We start from the raw sequence: 18,992 nt of genomic DNA on the forward strand, positions 1-18,992 counted from the left end.
AGCAGGGAACCTTTCCTCTAGTCAGGGTAAGGGGGTACACTCCCAAAATAACCCCTGCTTACCCCCTTGGTAGCTTGGCACGAGAAGACAGGCTTATCTCAGAGCCAGTGTGTAAAGCATTTGTGAACACATACAGTAACCAAGTGACAACACTAGAAATGGACACCACACAGGTTTTATATTAAAAATAAGGATTATTTATATAGAGTTACCACAAGACCATTAAACGACAAAAATACACAATACTGTTACTTTAGATGGTAGGATTTTGCTTAGTTCTCTTAAGTTCTTAAATGCGACACTTTAAGTCAATGTACCTTTTAGATGTGACACGCAGGGCAACAAAAGTGTTGCAATGATGTTGATGCGATGAAGTTTTTGGTGCAAAGATATAAAGACGTGAGGAACTTCCAGATGCGTTACGCTTCTCCGATGTTGTGAGAAGACTCGACTCGATGCGTCAGCTGCAGCGGCGTCACCCTTTACGCGATGCGACGACAGCGGCCTTGACAGCGGCACTCTTCTCCGACGTTTGCGAGACGCTTCCGCTCGATTCGATGTTGCAGCGGCAACACCCCTTTACGCGATGCGACGACAGCAGCTCCGACGGCGGCACGCTTCTCCATGGATGCGAGGCGCTTTTCTTGATGCGGTGCAATGCGACAGCTACGATGGCTGCGATGGCGACACGCTTCTTCCTCGATGCGAGACTCTTCTCTTGATGCGGTGCGATGCGTCAGCTACGATGGCTGCGATGGCGACAGGCTTCTTCGGCGTTGCAAGACACTTCCTGGATGATGCGAGACGCTTCCGCTCGATGCGATGCTGCAGCGGTGACACACTTTACGTGATGCGACGACAACAGCTCCGACGGCGGCATGCTTCTCCTCCTTGAGTCGCGCTTCCAGCTCCTTGCGACACGCAGTCCCTCAGAAGGCCCAACAACAGCAGCAGGCACTTCCAAAGAACTCTGGGGAGCTGGGGGGTGAAGTCTGTTGTTCCTGAGACTTCAGCAGGAGGCAAGCTCAATTCCAAGCCCTTGGAGATCTTTTTAAGCACAAGTTGAAATAAAGTCTTTTGTAATCTTTCTCCTCTCCTTCAGCAGCAAGGGAACCACGGCAGGCCAATCCCCCTGGTCAGGGACAGTACTCCTCCTTACAGCTTTCCCTGTTCCTTCACCTCAGGCAGATGTTCTTCTTGTCAAGCATGATCTACCCCCAAAACCTATACCCCTAATTCCTTTGTTCCTCTGGGGTAGAGGGGCCTTTGCCCAGTCCAAACCAGTTCCTGAGCACTTTGTTGACATGACTCTGACTTTCTATTCAGGGTGCAGGGACATCAGCCGCTCCACAGGAGGTGGAGCCAGCATTGTGGTGGCAGAGCACAGCCCTATTCAGAGTCCAGGTGCACTCCTCCCACCCATCTGGATGTCAATCTCTCTATTCACCACCAGGCTACCTAACCCTGCCCCTTTGGGTTTCCCCAGCCCTGTCACTCACGCAAACCAGACAGGCAGATACACATCATAGCAGAGGCGGGCTGAAATGGTTAGGCAAGCAAATATCAACTTTCTAAAAGTGGTATTTGCAAACACAGAATATTAAAATAAACTTTACTAAAAGATGTATTTTATTATTCTGAGTTTAGACATACTAAACTCGAATTTCTACCATGCTCCCTGGGTCTGTTAGGATCATAGGATGTAACAATTCTGACAGCCCATTCTGGCCTATGGGAACAGGTAGCCTTGCAATAGTGAAAAACGAAAATGGCTGTAATTCACTATTAGGACATGCCACACACATCAGGGCTTGTCCTACCTTATGCTTACAATGCACCCTGCCCTTGGGCCTACCATAGGGGTGACTAATATGAAGTTAAGGGAAGGTTTAGGGACTGGCAAGTGGGTGTACTTGCCCAGTCAGCATGACAGTACCAGCCTGTATGCAGGTTCTGCAATGGCAGACCTTAGACACATTTTACTAGGCCGCTTCTGTGGGTGGCACAACCAGTGCTGCAAGCCCACCAGCAGCATTTGTATTTACAAGCCCTGAGCACTCCTGGTGCACTTTACTGGGGTCTGATAGTAAACCAAATAAGCCAATCATGGAATCCAACCAACATATACATTTTAAATAGGGAGCACTTGCACTGTGGCACTGGTTGGCAGTGGCACAGTGCTCTGAGCAGCTAACACCAGCAAAACACATGAGGCACAGCGACAAAAAGTGGAAGGGAGACTCACCCCAAGGTGCCAGGTCTAACAAACATCCTTAGAGAAACCTGTGGTTTTCAAATGACATAACTAAGGCTAAGTTTCTAACCAAACAATGTCAGGGGAGGTGGAGACTTTCCTATGATCCTGGGCCAAAAAAACTGCAACTGGAAGAGGGCAGCTCCAATAAGGGCTCCTCGGGCAGCATATGTTCCAGAAGGCATTCTTGGTGCCACTAATCTAAGGAGTTATACCATCTAATCAGTGAATTGCAGCTTTCCAAAGAAGCCCAAATCTGCATTTCTCACTCAGCCATTGTCTGTAAAGGCTTAGCCTAGTTTTTTCAGGACAAAATAGATCAAATCTGCGCTAACATCAATAAACACATTTCCTAACTGGTATCAGTCAGTCAGACTAATCATAAAGACCCAGATATGAATTTCTCAGATGTTACACTCATAGTTGAAATTGAGCTTTTGAAAGCCATCACCAAAAGTCAACACTGAGCTCTCCTTTGGACACAAGTTCTGCTAAATATACGAAACAGCTTCATCTCCACCAAGTCAAAATCCCCCCATAAATCTTTCTTAATTCTATCTACAACAAATTAACTCAGGAGAAGTTGAAAAGGATAATTGTGAGACCTTTTTATTGAGAAACCCAGCTTGGTTCTGAAAGATTTTAAAATCTATTGCACACTTTCACTTCTTCCTCACCTTGGTAAGCTTTGAGAGGGATTGGTATACAGCCAACATTTCAGATTCCCACTGGGTTGGTTCTCTCCACAAGAGGAGCACCAAGTTGCTTGTCCTCTATGTGTTTGAAAGCCTGAAGTGCTCAGTTGACAGCAGAGATAATGGATTGTTTGTATTATTAAACCTATCAGCTGCCATCAACACATTTCAGCATTCTATTCTATATGAAGCGAGGCTGGGAACAGCGTAGGAATGTCTATGATTGTACAATTCAGAAAGTAGTCAATTGGTGATTAAGCCATGGATCTCTTTAAAGAATAAAATCGCCAATCGTAATGAGGGACTAAATGTCTAATTTTAGAACACCAGTATTCTGAGGGGTGAAAAAAGATAAAGATAATACACCACTGGGGTCCTTCTGAAACTAAATTACAGCTCTGATGTTGAGAACAATTACAGACAGTACCGATCACATACTGTGGTCTCGTGTAATTTTCTGGGTTACTAGAGAGTATATGAAAATGTCTGATTCATCTACTGATCTCTGCTGAACGTACATGATTTTGCAGTACATCCCACCTACCCCTCATATACACAAAAGTAAGCCACTGCCAGCAAGTTCTGCTGCAGCCTCTTGTTATTCAGGTGTTCAGACCCCCTGCTGTCAGTCTATCCCACCTCACACCACCTTACACTCCCCCCAAATTCCTGGCAATACATAATCGCTGGACAGTGATATAAAGATGCCAGGTGAGTAAAGGACATCCCTGCTTGCTAACATATGACCCAAATGAGGAGGGATCTACTCCGGCTCCTTCTAAATGAAAAATTAGGCTGCAGATTTACCAGCCAAACAAGAGACTCATGTTATAAAGAGAAAATGCTATTTGCAAAGTACGCTTATAAATATAAATGATGATGACCACTATGTAAAATGGTCCTGATGTGTCCACTATCACAGGGGGTCCTTGTTTCACAGCTCTACTTTGCAGAGAGCAGCCCAACCACAGCACTGAGTCTGCCTCTGCTTCCCCATTCTCCTTTACCTGCCCCAGCTGCTCCTTCAGCTGCGTCTTCTCTTTTTGCAGGGAAAGGAGGTCCTGCTGCAGCGTCTCACGACTCTGCTCCACTGCCTGCAGTGAGTGATCTAGTCCATGACGCTCAGTGTCGAGGTCCAGTTTCTCCTGCTCCAAGCGCACCAGTTCATCACGGATGCAGGCCTTCTCCTGCTCCACTTCCTGCTTCTGCCCCAGCAGGGACGCCCGCTCCTCTTCCAGCTGCAGGAATACCAATGACAAGAGAAATGCACACCATGAGATACTTCTAAACAAACATATAGTGTTAGTCAAAATGAGATCTGCACCCCAACCTACAGAGGCTCAGGCTCTTCAGATAGACCCCATTGTCAAAGGAGATAAAATAGACTTCAGCCTCAAACAGACCTTGGACCCACTAAAATCCCTGCCCAAAAAAGAACCCGCTCCCACAGAGATCTATATACGTGTCTCCCTGATGTGCATGCATTTTTTAGGTCACACAGTAGTGGCACTGATATCGTTAGAAAAGCAACATGTGTTGATTTACTGTCGATCAAAGTGGTTTCCTGAAGTACCATTTGTTTTTAAATCTGCTTCCCCTGATCTATCATGTTTCCCTTTTCCACCTACAGAGGTGTGTCTTACTAATTCACAGTTTATTGGAATTTGCTGAATCCCGTGCAGTCTTTTGTAAATCTCAAGGACAGCGCACTCAGGTTTTCCTTTGGTCCTGAGCAGCAGCAGCTGACTCAGCCCTAAACTCCAGCCCCTTCAAACCCACTTAGTCAACGCTCTCTCAACAACAGATCTATCAGCAACTTCTGAGACAGAGCTGGTAAGTGTTCCAGGTTCGTAACCTCCTTCCCCTGACTACTACACTTGTGCCTAGGCCAGAGGGAAAACCATGGAAACCCCCACTCGGTGGCTTTGTTTGTATCTTACTCGTGTGCATTTGGGTAGATTTTAGGTTCCAACCCTGTTGCACTACTATGTCTAGAAAATTAAGAATTTGTGGGTTTTTTGGCAGCCATATGTGTACATCCTAGGGTACAATTTGATTTGGAAATATGCTTGTTCTGCTTCATGTTCTTCCTCCTTTTCCTTCATCATGGATAATTTATTAGGCTTTGCTGAGTCACCTGCAGCCCTTAACCTCACGTTGACTAGGAGCTGATCTGCCTCCTGTCTTCTGGTCAGTATGAGCGAGTTTGCATTGGTCTGTGCACCACAAGCTGAATCAGCCATTCACTCCTTCCCTCCCCCTACTAGTGATGGTACTCATCAAGTCTATTCCAACTCTCCAACCAAGGCATGCAGCATGGGCATTCAGGTAAAGGTGTCAGAAAGGTTAATGTTGATTCCCTGTTTAGCTCTACTTGGGTATGGATTGGGTCTAAGGCCAGATTCCCTTTCCTTTCTTCATTACCAATTATTAACTCCCCTAGAAGGTTTTCTCAACTCCATCTCAAGTCTACTGGGGGTTTTCTTTAAGATGTGTCTTTGTGACGGTACACGTACGTTCTGCTCATGATTCCAGAAGGAGTCATCTAAAGTTTGGCTGAGTGGGTGAACTAGAGTGATTCCAAAATGCAGGAAGAAAAACCCCTGCGACTCCGATTTTGGGAGTTTTTGAAACACAAAAAACTCTGCAGAGCACGACCAAAACAATGTGGCGCTTGCTAGGAAACGTGCTCTGCCTTCAGATCAATTGCTACACCAATGATTGTTCGGAATGTAGTGAGATGCCAGCCAAGCAGACTAGGACCTCAAAATATGACAAGCGGTCCTCTGTCAAGGAAGTGGAGGCCAGAGCTCCTATTGACCTGGCCAGCCACTTATTAGGGCTTAACCATTCCCCAGCCTCTTACAGAAGTGGGTGGTTTTATGTAAGCTGCATCTTCCTCGGGTTGCACCCACATCATTCCTGGGTGATTTCATAGTAACCTCCAGGTGGCTTTTACAGCTGATCTTTCATAGTCTCAAAAATCTCCTGGTGGTTTTCGGAGCTGCATCCTCCTGGGTTAGCCCACAACTCACTCCTGAATGACTACTTAGTTTCCTCAATCATCTGGTGGGTTTATGGAAACCATGTATTCCATCGCCTCTTAAATCTCCAGGTGTCTATGGAAGATGTGCCTTCCATATTCTTCTAATCTCTTGGTGATTCTTCGCCAAGCAGCATCTTTCTGGAGTTGCATCTACATTGCTACTGGGTGACTCCATAGTCATCTAAATCTCCTGGCTGTTACTAGAAGTTACCTCTTCCTTGGGTTGCTCCTATGTGACTCTTGAGTAACTTCATAATCTCTTAAATAGGATTTTTGGAAACGGTGTCTTTCTAGGGTTGCACCTACAACACGTCTGACTTCCTTCCTGCAACAAATATCTCTGGGTCAATCCAGACGAAAGCAAAGTATCTCACCTCAGAGCTCCCTGTTCCTCAGACACTTCATTGAAAGATCTTTTCCTCCGCACATTAGCATTTCCCTCACTTCTTTCTCCACCTTCTTAATTTTATCTTCCCTCCACTCACAGAAGACATCATGACTAACTACTTCGGCCTCTGTGTCTCCTCCTAGCCAAAGTCATATAATCACCTCCTACTCTTTCCTTCATGCTAACCACAGTCCCTACCTCTTGACCACTCTCTTTCCTCTGTGATATTATCCACCACCTTCTGAGGGTAACTTTCTCTTTCACAATAAACTGCCCACCTGCTTTCTTCCCTCATCCTCCTCCACACTGTTGACACATCCATTAACAAACACAACAAGATGATGGGCGGAGTGCTGAAACTTTTCAACCACTCACCCCAGTCACAGATCTGGGTTTAATCCTCCATTCTTCTGCTCACTATGCCACCCCAGTTTGGACCCAGCCACATGCAAATCAGTCTTGACCCTGTTCCTCATGGGACAGTCCAGCCCGAACTGCCAGGCAAGGTACTCCCTGGACCAGAAACCGGTTTCAGGGTATTACCCCTCATCAGCCAGGCTAGCTTGAATCCAGTGGCACAGCGAACAAGGGACCCAGGTCTGGGCATACCCTTGTTCACTTAGGGCAAACATAGCAAACACAACAAGATGATGGACAGAGTGCTGAAACTTTTCAACCACTCACCCCCAGTCACAGATCTGGGTTTAATCCATCATTCTTTTGCTCGCTATGCCAACCCATCTATTAAATCATTTCTACCCTCCTAATCATACAACCTTGCGATCTTCACAAACAGCTTTGCACCGTGCCCGCCGCACCTCTGCTTCTCCTCAGAACCCCTCTCTCTCATCTATTGACTCCTCTCCAAGTCTCACCCTCTAACACTTATCTTCTTCCTCCTAAACCCACCTCTTCTTTCCTGCCCACCTCTAAGATGAACACACGCCATGTCCTCCCTACACAACGTCTACTATTCAATGTCCTTCCCACCTCTCGGCCTTCACCACTATTTTGCTATCTTATCCATCTCTCTCATGTGAATGCATCTGAATTCATGTGAATGCATGTAACTCTTCATGTGAATGCATGTACCTCTCTTCTCCCATCTCCTACCCATCATTCAGCCACTAACACCCTTCCAAACACCTTCTTGTTTCTCCCTAGATGTACCCCTACAACTTCTTTCCTACTTTCTCTCCCCTCTCATCCTTTATCATCTACCCTCACCTTCCTACTTCAACCCTTCTGATCACCATTTCTTACCCAACCCGAATCGTTTTTCACCTTATCAACATCCCAACCTACAGCTATGTCCTATCTTCACCATTTTGTGCCTTCTACACATCATCTGGGATCCCAATAACCAGCGCAATGCCCAGATCTTGCATAACATCCAATGCCGCCTTTCGGGCACTAACTCCTTACTAACGCTCTTATTCTCCACCCCCTCTCAACATGTACAATCACTACAGATATGCAACATAAAAGAAGGGGAACTGTTGCAATCAATAAAAGATCCTTTGTAGGCAGGTAGCGTAGGTTTTATGATGAAGTTTAATAGGAGATAAAAGTCTTAGTTACAGGTTACAGATGTAGTGTAGATGTAACATTAATGCCATATCAATGCCCCACCAGGAGCAGCCTCCTGCTGCTCAGCCTACTTTCTATAACTGATCCCTCAGGCATACATAAGCATTCTGTGACATCACACTCAGATGCTGAGCAGCAGGAATCATGGCAGTTAGGGAAAGAATGCATTCCATCTAATGCAGAATATAAACCATTTCCGCCCAAAGAAATAATAAACATAATTAATGGTTATCTTTCAAACCTAATCTAAAACCTAAGCTACGGGTATCTTCCAACCCACACTCTTCCCAACTTAGGGCATCTTATGAACATATAAAAGGGTCTCTTTCAACCGCATAACAACAGTAGGCAGAGGGAAACCACAACCATCGCTCATCCTCACATAGGACACTACAAAAAACTAATAACATGGGTATCTTACAACCCTCATTCAAACACTCACGCAGTAGGTAAAGGGTATCTTTCAACCCTTGCTCGTCCCTAAATCACAGGACACTATATAAACCTAAAATAAATGGCAATACATTTATCAATTCAGAAAATGGGTCTCTTTCAACCTTCATTCAAACACTCAGGCAGTAGGCAAAGGGTATCTCTCAACCCTCGCATGTCCCTAAAACCACAGGACACTACATAAACTTAAAATAAATGACCATACATTCATCACTTCTAACTACAGCAGTACATACACCCTCCCCAGCATACCTTGCAGGACCAAGTGCACTACATAAATTTAAAACCACTCATCCCGAAACAAAGTACCTTCTCATTATACACAATATCCCATTCAGGACCAGGGACAATACACGTACACACAGCCCCTCCTGTATATACAAATTCAACAAGGCATCAATTAAAACATACAACAGTAACCAATTCAGAAAACATCAAAACTATCCTCAGGCAACCTTTTCAGCATGACATTACATAAAAACATAACATAACAAGTAATACAATATTCCCCTCACCAGTATGGAATAGTGACAAGCCATAGTTCCTAAATATTCAGCAACACATTAATAAAATACAGGCAACTTTCACAATTTTAACAACATTCCCTGCAAATAAAGTCTAGTCCTCCACACCGGTGATCGATATCGCACCCGAACATATCAACATCGCACACTGGCTACAGATACGAAATAAAATAGTACCATTATGTTTCTTGCTCTGAATGAGGCCAAAATAGACACTTCACCTGAATGTTCGCAGTTCCCTGACAGGTCTCAAAATCCAATATGAAACACGCTCTGTAATCCTCCAGTGTGGGGCTCTCACACCATCATGAGCAGTGCGATCGTACATCTTCCAATAAGCACATCCAATCACTTGGCTGCTACTATGAGCAAATAGTATTCCTACTTCCATGTGCCAAAGGACTGCGTCATAGCTGCCCTCGCTCAAAATTGCAATTTGATCGAGCTGGCCGTGCAGATGAAGCATCACAAAGAGAAAGCTCTGGCTGGTAAGATCATGAGGACAGTACGGGTAGACACTCTGCCCGCAGTAAAATTTAAAGAAGGCATGCATTACTTGCCAAAGTTGCGCGCACTCTGCAAAGAGACTCTAAACGCTGTAGTATGTTTGACTCCGCAAGCATAAAATGAATTTCCACGTTTATTTCATAGGAGAGAGAGCGGTACAAACTTAACTCTATCTGCCCCGAACAACGGTCTCACTGCCCAGCATTCTCCCATCACCAATCCAGTTCCATCCCACTGACATTCTCCCCACGCGCTCGGTAGCAACCTTGTGCATTAAGATAAAGCCTGACATGATACAGCTTCCCCTTCTATACATTGAAAAAGAAAGAATTTGCAACAACACAAAAATGTAATTAAAGACAGTAAATTATGATGTAAAAAGTACACCCTAAAACATGGCAATGAAATATCAGTAATACAGACTTTGAAGTCCTAATCTACAATGTAATCATTCAACTTAATGGGTAAGTTCACTGGCCTACCCAAGCGCGTAACTTTCACCCTGGTATCTTCCCTTGGTACACTTTGTGCAACAGGTGGTAATGAAGGTTTGCCGATGCACCTGAAGTCACTACACACATCTTGTGTACCACAAGGTTGCATTCCTTCACCAGATTCCAAAGTGTTTCCTTCTTCAGTCACGCCATTGAGATTGGCCCCAGTTTCAGTACTATCCAAAACATAACTATCCCAGATCCACGAATCCAAGGGATGATTTCTGCCACTCTTCCATGACAAGATCTTGTTGCATTTAGCCAGTTTGCTAAAATGTCAAATCTTGCCATACTCCAGTTCAGTTGAACAAGTGAAGACCCGCCTCATTCTTAGGGGTTCAGAAAAATGACTATGGCCTTTTTGACAATCTTGCTAGACTTAACCCGCACCCACTCCCCTTCACACAGACACACTTCTTTGGCACTTCTCTTCATGTCATAGTAGTCTTTATATGTATTGTGGGCATTCACAATGGGGCAAAAACACCAGCAAGACTCACTTTACCCAGCAGTGGCAAAGCCGGACAGTTTCTGCTGAAAGAGACCTGCACACGTAGCTTTCGGATCCAGTCGTCACCAAATTGTAGTAAGTACGACTCCGCAAGCATAAAACGAGTTTCCAAGTTTGTTTCATAGGAGAGAGAGCAGTACAGACTTAACTGTATCTGCCCCGAACAACTGTCTCACTGTCCAGCATTCTCCCATCACCATTTCAGTTCCAACCCACCGACATTCTTCCCACACGCTCGGTAGCACCCTCCTGCATCGGGATAATGCCTGACATGACAAACGCGAGCGGATTTAAGAAATGCCGCCTCAGTGCAGTGCGGACCTCCTCACATGTAAGAAGGCGCTGGTTTACAGTTCTGAGAAGCACCCAAATATCCAGCATTGTGGCAGGGTTTTAAGGCGCGCTCCCCCACCCTTCAGCTGACAGCGCGTCACATGGGCCCCATCAAAATGATAATTCAGTGGCTCACAAGTCCCGTGGTGTCAATACCTGCCCAACAGTATCGCAGCAAAATTTAGGATGATTTGCCCTTCACCCTTGTCTGCACACGCTGCTGGTTCACTCCCAAACTGCTTGGATCAATTTACATTAATCTGTTAACATAAGCAGTTCCAACGCCCTTACTTTTCAGTTCACCGCAGGCTCAATCACCACAAAGCTGTATAACGCAGTATAATCCAACACCAACCTTGTTGGTACCAAAATCACGTGACTGAGTCAGCACACATTTGAAAGTCCAAAACGCCCCTCACAATTTGAGTAGACTGCAGACTGTCACATGGAGATGACACTGGTAGGGCTTCAGGACGTTTTTTCTTTCTTGCAGGCATCAATCTCTTTTCTCTTTTGCTTTTAGAATTTACTTAATCTTCCTTTCTCTTAGTTTCTTGTAAGCTTTATCTTTCTCTCTCATATCCAATCACTTGTTTCAGGTAAACTTGATCTTCCTCTTCAAACTATGTTCACGCGTAGGTTCGTTCTCCACTCGATGCCATTGTTGCAGTCAATAAAAGATCCTTTGTAGGCAGATAGCATAGATCTTATGATGAAGTTCAATAGGTTATAAAAGTCTTAGTTACAGGTTACAGATGTAGTGTAGATGTAACATCAATGCCATATCAATGCCCCACCAGGAGCAGCCTCCTGCTGCTCAGCCTGCTTTCTATAACTGATCCCTCAGGCATACATAAGCATTCTGTGACATCACACACAGAGGTTGAGCAGCAGGTATCATGGCAACTAGCGAGAGACTGCATTCCATCTAATGCGGAATATAACAGGAATACTATGCCACATCACCTCTCACTTTCTTATCTTTGCTGTTTCTAGCTCCAAGATCACGAGCATATACTCGCTGCACCTGGTAACTCACTTCCTATCTCCGCAAAGGTTAAACTTCACCCACCCATGTCTACATCCACTAACAGTGACATCTGTAATCTACCTCTTTGAGGAAGAGGGAGATCATTTTCCCACCCCTCTTTGTCAAGTTCATCTTCTCTCTCTTCTAGATCCAATCTCTACCCCGTCCTAGCCAAACCCCTACTCTTCCCCCTACCAGTTACACCCTCTGCTAACACCCTTTCCTCTCCAACATCAGTAGCCTTTCATGTACCCTCTCATTTGAGTGCCTTTCTTACCAACCCTTGCTAAATGAGAGAACCAACACCATATTTTCAATCCAATAAGAAACTCAAAACCAGATGTACTACTCATAACCAAAATTTGGCCAGGAGACAACACCTTACCATTAAGTATTTTATGAGGCCATCAGACCAAGATATTGAGTCTGTACATGTAACTGCCAGGGAAAGTCCATTGGGGTTTTAGAGATCATAGTCAAAGAATCACTTCAAATCGTCAACTTTGAAGACATACTCTTGACAGATTGCAAATTCCTGCAGGTCCTCTGCACACTGTATTATTTTTGTGTGTGCCATCTACAGACCATTGCTGAACAGTCAAGATTTCACATAGGCCTTCCTTGACACCATCCCAAACATCTGGTTCACTAAATCTTCCCAAGAACAGCCAAGAACCATTACACCAAACCTAGAAGCTCTCAGCTTCTCTTAGCTAAACACTATAGGTAAACACACAGCCAGCCACACACTTGATGCAATCTTCGTCCCCCACCTCAACTAATCATGATGAAACAAAACAGGTCTACTTTATGGAGCACCCACCATCTAACATTTTTCATGCTGACCCTCTCTTCAGGAACAAATGTTAGCACAGCACTAAAGGCAAACACCTGCAGGCACTAGAACAAATGTGATCTCTCAGAACACAACTTTCACCTTTCAACACTCTCAAAGCTCAACCTAATAAAAACCAGCTGTAAAATTGGTTCGCCAAAGCCTCTTAAATATCCATGCACCCTAAGAAACAACATAAATAACATTGGATCAATAAAGGAGCATAGAAAATCAAATCATAAATATCTGCAAATTAAACCCAAAGGAAGAAATCATGCTTGACAAAACCAACCTGCAAAAACTCAATTATATTTACAAAGCTTACTTCAATAAAGCAAAAAGCGACACACTACTCAACGAAGGTCTATAGAACCAAGTTTTCCAAATGACAATGCCAATGGACCCTCACAGAATCCCAAAACCATGAATGCACCATCATAAGAGACCCCTCCGTCCATCACAGACCACTTTATGTCCAAAGCTGACTTGATATACCTTTATTTTACCAAAAAGTACCAGGCTTGCAGCTTGCAGACTGGCAGCCATTTCAAACCAAGACAAAAAAGAATAGGCCATCCAAACAGAGATTGGGCATGCAGGTCAACTTCTGACGCCTGCCCACCACAAACCTCCCGCCATCAATTTCCACTAAGTCCCGTAATGAGCATTTCAACAACTCCTAGTCATCTGGCACCTTCCCATAAGAACCTTATATTTAACATACCACCACTCATCAAGAAGAATAACCTCAACCTTCCACACCAAGCCAGTTAGGGATCAATCTTGAATCGCTAAAATCTTAGGAAATGGATTTAAAAAGAGCATAATTAACTCATATTTGGCACTTCCTTGAAGAAAACAACTTGTTCCCTGACCCCCAAACTGGTTTCCACCAGGAGAGATTCACAGAATGCGCTATAATCTTCATATTGGTTGACTAGAAGACAATAGTGAAACGAGAACGGTGTCACTGTAATTCTACTACTGGTCTTGTTGACCACATTTGACAAAGTTCCCTGTTAGAGAGACTACAGGAACTTGTTATAATAGGAATTACATTTGACTGGATCTTCTCCTACTTCTCTGACTGATAAAGTAATATCTAGGCTACCCTGTTTTAGGTTTAAACCTATCATAACTGATAAAACCTCTAAGAATGGGAAACAGCCCTCATCAAATTTGACAAATTTGGTTTAATTCCATTTAGTTGTTTTGTTTGTATGGCAGAGCAAAGATTCCTGAGGAAACTAACATGGGAAATCAATGTTTGCCCCCTTTTCTGGCCTCCGCTTGACAGACTGGTGTAAAACCTTCCAGGAAGGAGCTGATATAGAAGAACCTTTTGGGAAAACCGTATGTAGATTTGTCAAATGGCTCCAAAGGTATTAGTGAAGAAACAAACGTTCCTCCTGTCGAAATTATAATCTTTCTATAACTACGCAATGGAGAACACCACTGTGTAATGTAGAAATGCAACAAACTACGATGTAAGTGGTATCCAGAAGCTGCCTGGTTAGAGGGTTTTTCCCTTTTCGTAAAGATTCTGCTTCTACATTACATTCCTGGTTTTGTGTCTAGCCATAAGAGGCCTTCAACCGTGCAATGACCTGCATTAAAAAAAAAGTGGTGTGTGACCATTTGCACAAAGGTATTTTTGTTATATGTTACTATTTACTTGTTCAAGTGCCAATGACATTTGGTTCTGTACCTACCACTCACAGATGTTTACTAATATCAGAGTGTGAACAAATGTCTACAAATGTCTACGTTACGAGAAAACATACTATATCTCTGTTTAGACCATCATTAGACTCAAACCTGGAAACTTGCAAAACGGATAAAGCTGAGAACAGTGCGGACTGTTTTTATCTCTATAGGTGCATAGGAGAGCTTGCAAACAAAAAGTACCACCTTGATGCTTTGTCTCAAATGTTTTTTACTTAGCTCCTCCTTTGCATCTTTAGGTCTGTTTTATCTTCTGATAATCCTTAAATTCATTACAATGATGCAAAACATCATGAAATTTACAGCAACAGTTTTCATTTTAGGCAGCTATACTGCATCTCCTTCATATAGGGCCATATGTATCAAGCCTTTTTCCCGTTTGCAAACGGGCAGATTCTCAGAATCTGCCCGTTGCGAATGGGAAAAAAGCCTTTTGGGATGTATCATCCCAAAAGGCCATTGCAACATAGAGAATCACAAAATTTGCAATTCTCTATTTTGCGAATGCAATTAAGGAATTGCAAATTGAGATTCCTTAAATGCATTTCTGGAAGCACCAGAATTTTACTATTTGGCTTTAAGGAATTGCAAATTACCACCAACTTCAAGTTGGTGGTAATATGTGATTTTCTTTAAAAAAGCACTTTTTCGATTTTTTTAAAGTGCCATATGTGGCACATACATGCCCTTAGGGCATGTATGTGCGCAAAATATGCACACATGCATATTTCAGGGGTGCAACAAGGTGTCCTTTTGGCACCCTTGTAACCTTGAAATTGCATTCTCAATTTGCGATTCTCTAATTTTTAATCGCAAATTGAGAATGTCTTCCCATTCATTCCTATGGGCCATAGGAATGAATTGGAAGGTATTCCTTATTTGCGAATCTCAATTTGCGATTTGCAAATAAAGAATTGTAGGATTCGCAAACATTTTTGCAAATCCTACATACATTGCATTTTGCGATTCTCTAATTATGATTCGCTAAAAATCGCAATTTGAGAATCGCAAAACTCTTTTTTGATACATATGGCCCATAGTCACTATCCCTAAAATTGTGCTAGAAGGGTGCAATATGTTAATAGCATGTATCAAATTCAACCATCTCTCTCTGGTGCAGCTGCTAAAAACAAAGCAATTGTTTGTGGCCGTATATTTTGTTGTGTAATCAACCAACATATGTCTAAATCCTGGCAAGGAATTTTCTGCTAGGAGTGTTTGATTACTGTCATCTCTGACTTTCCCTTCACAGTCTTCATGAGTGAGCCTTGATCAGCAGGAACGTCTATCTCCTATTATCTAGCGTATCACAATGATTGTACTGCTGTCGAAAATTTCCCAGATAAAATATTGTTAGAAATGTTCATCTTAACAGCTGTTAGCATTTTTACCTCAGATATTCAATATGATGTTTATAATTGAGTCTACAGAGATCCTACATGCCATTTCTCTTCCCTGCATCTTTTCTTGCACCGGGTCACGTAAGATTCCATTGCCTGTCCTTCCCCCCCTATGTTGTCCCTTTATTCTATTTGTATCCATTGACATCCATATCACTCAGTAATATCTAAGGATGGTACATACAATGGGCTTTGAGGGGCAAGCAGGTCAGCATCAATAAAATGGCCCATGCTTTGTTTAGTCATGTGAATGATAAGTAGACAGTCAGCCAATATGAGGGCTCAGTGGCAATGTGGTGCAATGGTCCTGCAGCCCTCCTGTTCAATGGTCCATCACTACTAGCATGGCTTTCACTGGGCATACCTAAAAAGGGTGTATTGCCCACTAATACAATGGTTTTTGTGCCCATCAGTTTCATTAAAACAATACTCTGGATCTGGTTCTCGAATATTTTATCTATGCTCCATTCCACATACCAAGCCCTCCAGCCCAGTACTCCACTTCAATTCAACACCTGCATGAAGCCCCAGTTCCTCACATGTACCATGTTCTATTTCTCAACCTGCACAACACCCTGATTGCTCTTTATAGGGGGCAACAGTTAACTTTGCAACATGGACTATGACCATAATCCCCATATGCACCATGTCTCTTGTCTCCACCTACACATACTTCCTCCGTACCAGTTGCATACCTCACCTGTATGATGGCAATAATGCCCATCTGTATTAGGCCAATCTTCCTGCTCTTTACCAGGCTACTGTTCTCCACCAACACAACACAATACCGCATTTCTTACACTATCTACTAACTGACAACATTTTCACTTCCTCACCTGTATTATGACGCGGTTCAGTTCTGTTTTGTCCTGGGCCAGACTCTCATTCATACCACTCATTTTGGACAGGGAGTCACGGAGTGAGGCTTCTTCAGTCTTCAGTTTATTCAGAGTCAGCTCTAACTCCGCGCGACTGGTCTCTGCCTAGGGAGGAAAAGTGGATCAAGAAAAGAGAGAGAATTAAGTTTTTATACCCACTGCCCCAGGCGCAGCGCTGGAGATCACTTAAAACATAGAGGATTTATAAATGAGGCATGGCCTGGTGGCTAACGCAGACTGCATATTTTTAACATAAGCACAGGAACATTTATTATCACCCCGTAGGGAAATGGCACCTGCTTGTCCCACTCAAAGCTGCGATTTGCAATTTGGTTGCAGAGAAAACGAGAAACTGCAAAACTTAATTGATTTAAAATTCTATTAAAATGAATTCAACTATGACACTAGACAAATAAATACTGCGAAGTGGCAAGGTTCCAGTTTATCTTTGCTCTCCAGGGAAAAAATTGGTTGTGGTGTACAAAGGACACATGGGCTAGGACCTTTGGGAGAACTGTGCATGCAACACTGGATACACTTTTCGGTACACTCTACTAGTAGGCAGTAATTTATTAATTTCTGGAAGGGAGTGGTTGGAGTAATCACTATTGTTTCCACAGGTGAACCCTGAAAAGTTTGAGGATGGTTGGAGAAGCAAAAAACAATATACTGGATGTTGTGTTGGAAAGCTTGTACTTTTTCATCAAAACACTTTTCAGAAATGAATTATCATTACATTTGCAGACATTTCATAGCGGTGACAGAAAGAGCAAGAGTTGGAGGATGGTATCAGATGTTGGCAAACACATAGGGGACTTAGAAATGAACACTACAATTGACCCAGTTATTCAAAACACATTAAAAGAAGTGGTGAAGAAGCTTATTTATAACACTGAAACTGGGAGACAGCAAAAGTGAAATAAAAATGTAGGATTAACTCTCAGAATGAACCAGAAAACAATTTCAAACTTTCAAGAGACCACATAACAATATAAAACACAGCAATATGGGACATAACAAGCTTACTAATGCGTTAATAAAATTTGCATGACAACTAATGTAACAAAACCACTGTATTCCTTATTTGGATAATAATGAGTATTTTCAGAAAAGAGCTCAGCTGCAACTAGGAAATGGAATTCAGCAGAAACAAAAAAGAGAACTCTCCAAGAATTATTATGGTAAGCTTTCATTAGGGAAAAGGGAAAATATATTGATCAGTTATCAAAAACTCAAACTTAGGGCCGATTACGATCGCGATTCTCCCACTGCCAGATTACGATGGCAGTGGGATCCAGACCGCGGCGGAGGCAAAGTCCGTGCGCCACGGAACCGCCACAGGCAATCGTTACGCTTGCCTGGCGGAGCGGTCTGCATCCATAAAATGGTGGTGGTGCCTAGCAAGCACCATCTGCCAAATTAGGATGAGGTCTCCAGCCAGTCTTTCCGTGGCGGTGCAACCACAATTGAAAGGCATTCGGAGTTTGGTTTTGGGGGCCCATTGCGGGCCCACCTTGTGTTGGGGGGAGTTGCGGGTGCACTGGGGGGGTACCCATGGTCCCCCCCTACAGTTCCCTGCACCAAGTGGCAGGCACAGTGTAGTGCCTGCCACGTAGTGCAGTGAAATGCACAACTGCTCTTTTTGACATCGCAGCGGTGCTGCTGTCAGCAGCCACCGCCACAATGTTAAAGGTGCGGAATCCGACCGCCACGGTGGCGGTCCCATCCTAATCAGGTAAGTGGGACCGCCGCATGCATGACGGGCGGTCCCGGTTTACAACACCATGGCAGACGGAGCCCAGTCCGTCCACCATCGTAATCGGCCCCTTAGTCTCTTTTTTTGAACCATAGAGATGAGGTGTGGGTTTCTTTCCTGTAACCTCCCCACATCCGATGAAAAATATAAAAACAACTATCAAAACTGCCCATTGTTGGCATCATAACTTATACATGCTTCACATAAGGGCCGGCTTAGAGGAAGGTGTTTTTGCAGCAGGTCCGAGATACTGTGCTCTCCCTTAGCCAAGTTATTCAATAACTTTTTCAGAAAAGCGAATGTAAGCGAATCAATGGTAGCGGCAACCGTATTGTTCTAGTCAAAACACGCTAGTATTCCATGGTAATGAGTAACAATCGCTCTGCTGAACTCAAATGGAAAGATTTATCCCAAACACTAGGGATCATTTAACACACTGATGCTCAAATGTATACCCTCACCCAGTGGGTTAAAAAGGTTGGTAATAATCTAATTACCACCAGCAGATCTCCATGGTAACATGCATGTAATATCACCAATAGGACTGATACAGCCTTTTTCTTCTCTGGACAG

At 43.6% G+C, this 18,992-nt stretch overlaps 1 protein-coding gene across 2 annotated transcripts in view; it reads right to left on the reverse strand.

The window, feature by feature from the left end:
• Window positions 1–18,992, reverse strand: part of CROCC (ciliary rootlet coiled-coil, rootletin) — a 435,495-nt gene that overhangs the window by 254,847 nt on the left and 161,656 nt on the right. For both annotated transcript variants that reach the window (XM_085608590.1, XM_085608589.1), the window contains 2 exons: window positions 16,622–16,768; window positions 3,957–4,187 (listed from right to left, as the gene is read on the reverse strand). In XM_085608590.1, the coding sequence (XP_085464716.1) occupies window positions 3,957–4,187; window positions 16,622–16,768 (378 nt within the window). The remainder of the gene's footprint in view (window positions 1–3,956; window positions 4,188–16,621; window positions 16,769–18,992) is intronic.

Source organism: Triturus cristatus, chromosome 1_2, assembly GCF_964204655.1.
Source record: "Triturus cristatus chromosome 1_2, aTriCri1.1, whole genome shotgun sequence".
Taxonomy (NCBI): Eukaryota; Metazoa; Chordata; class Amphibia; order Caudata; family Salamandridae; genus Triturus; species Triturus cristatus.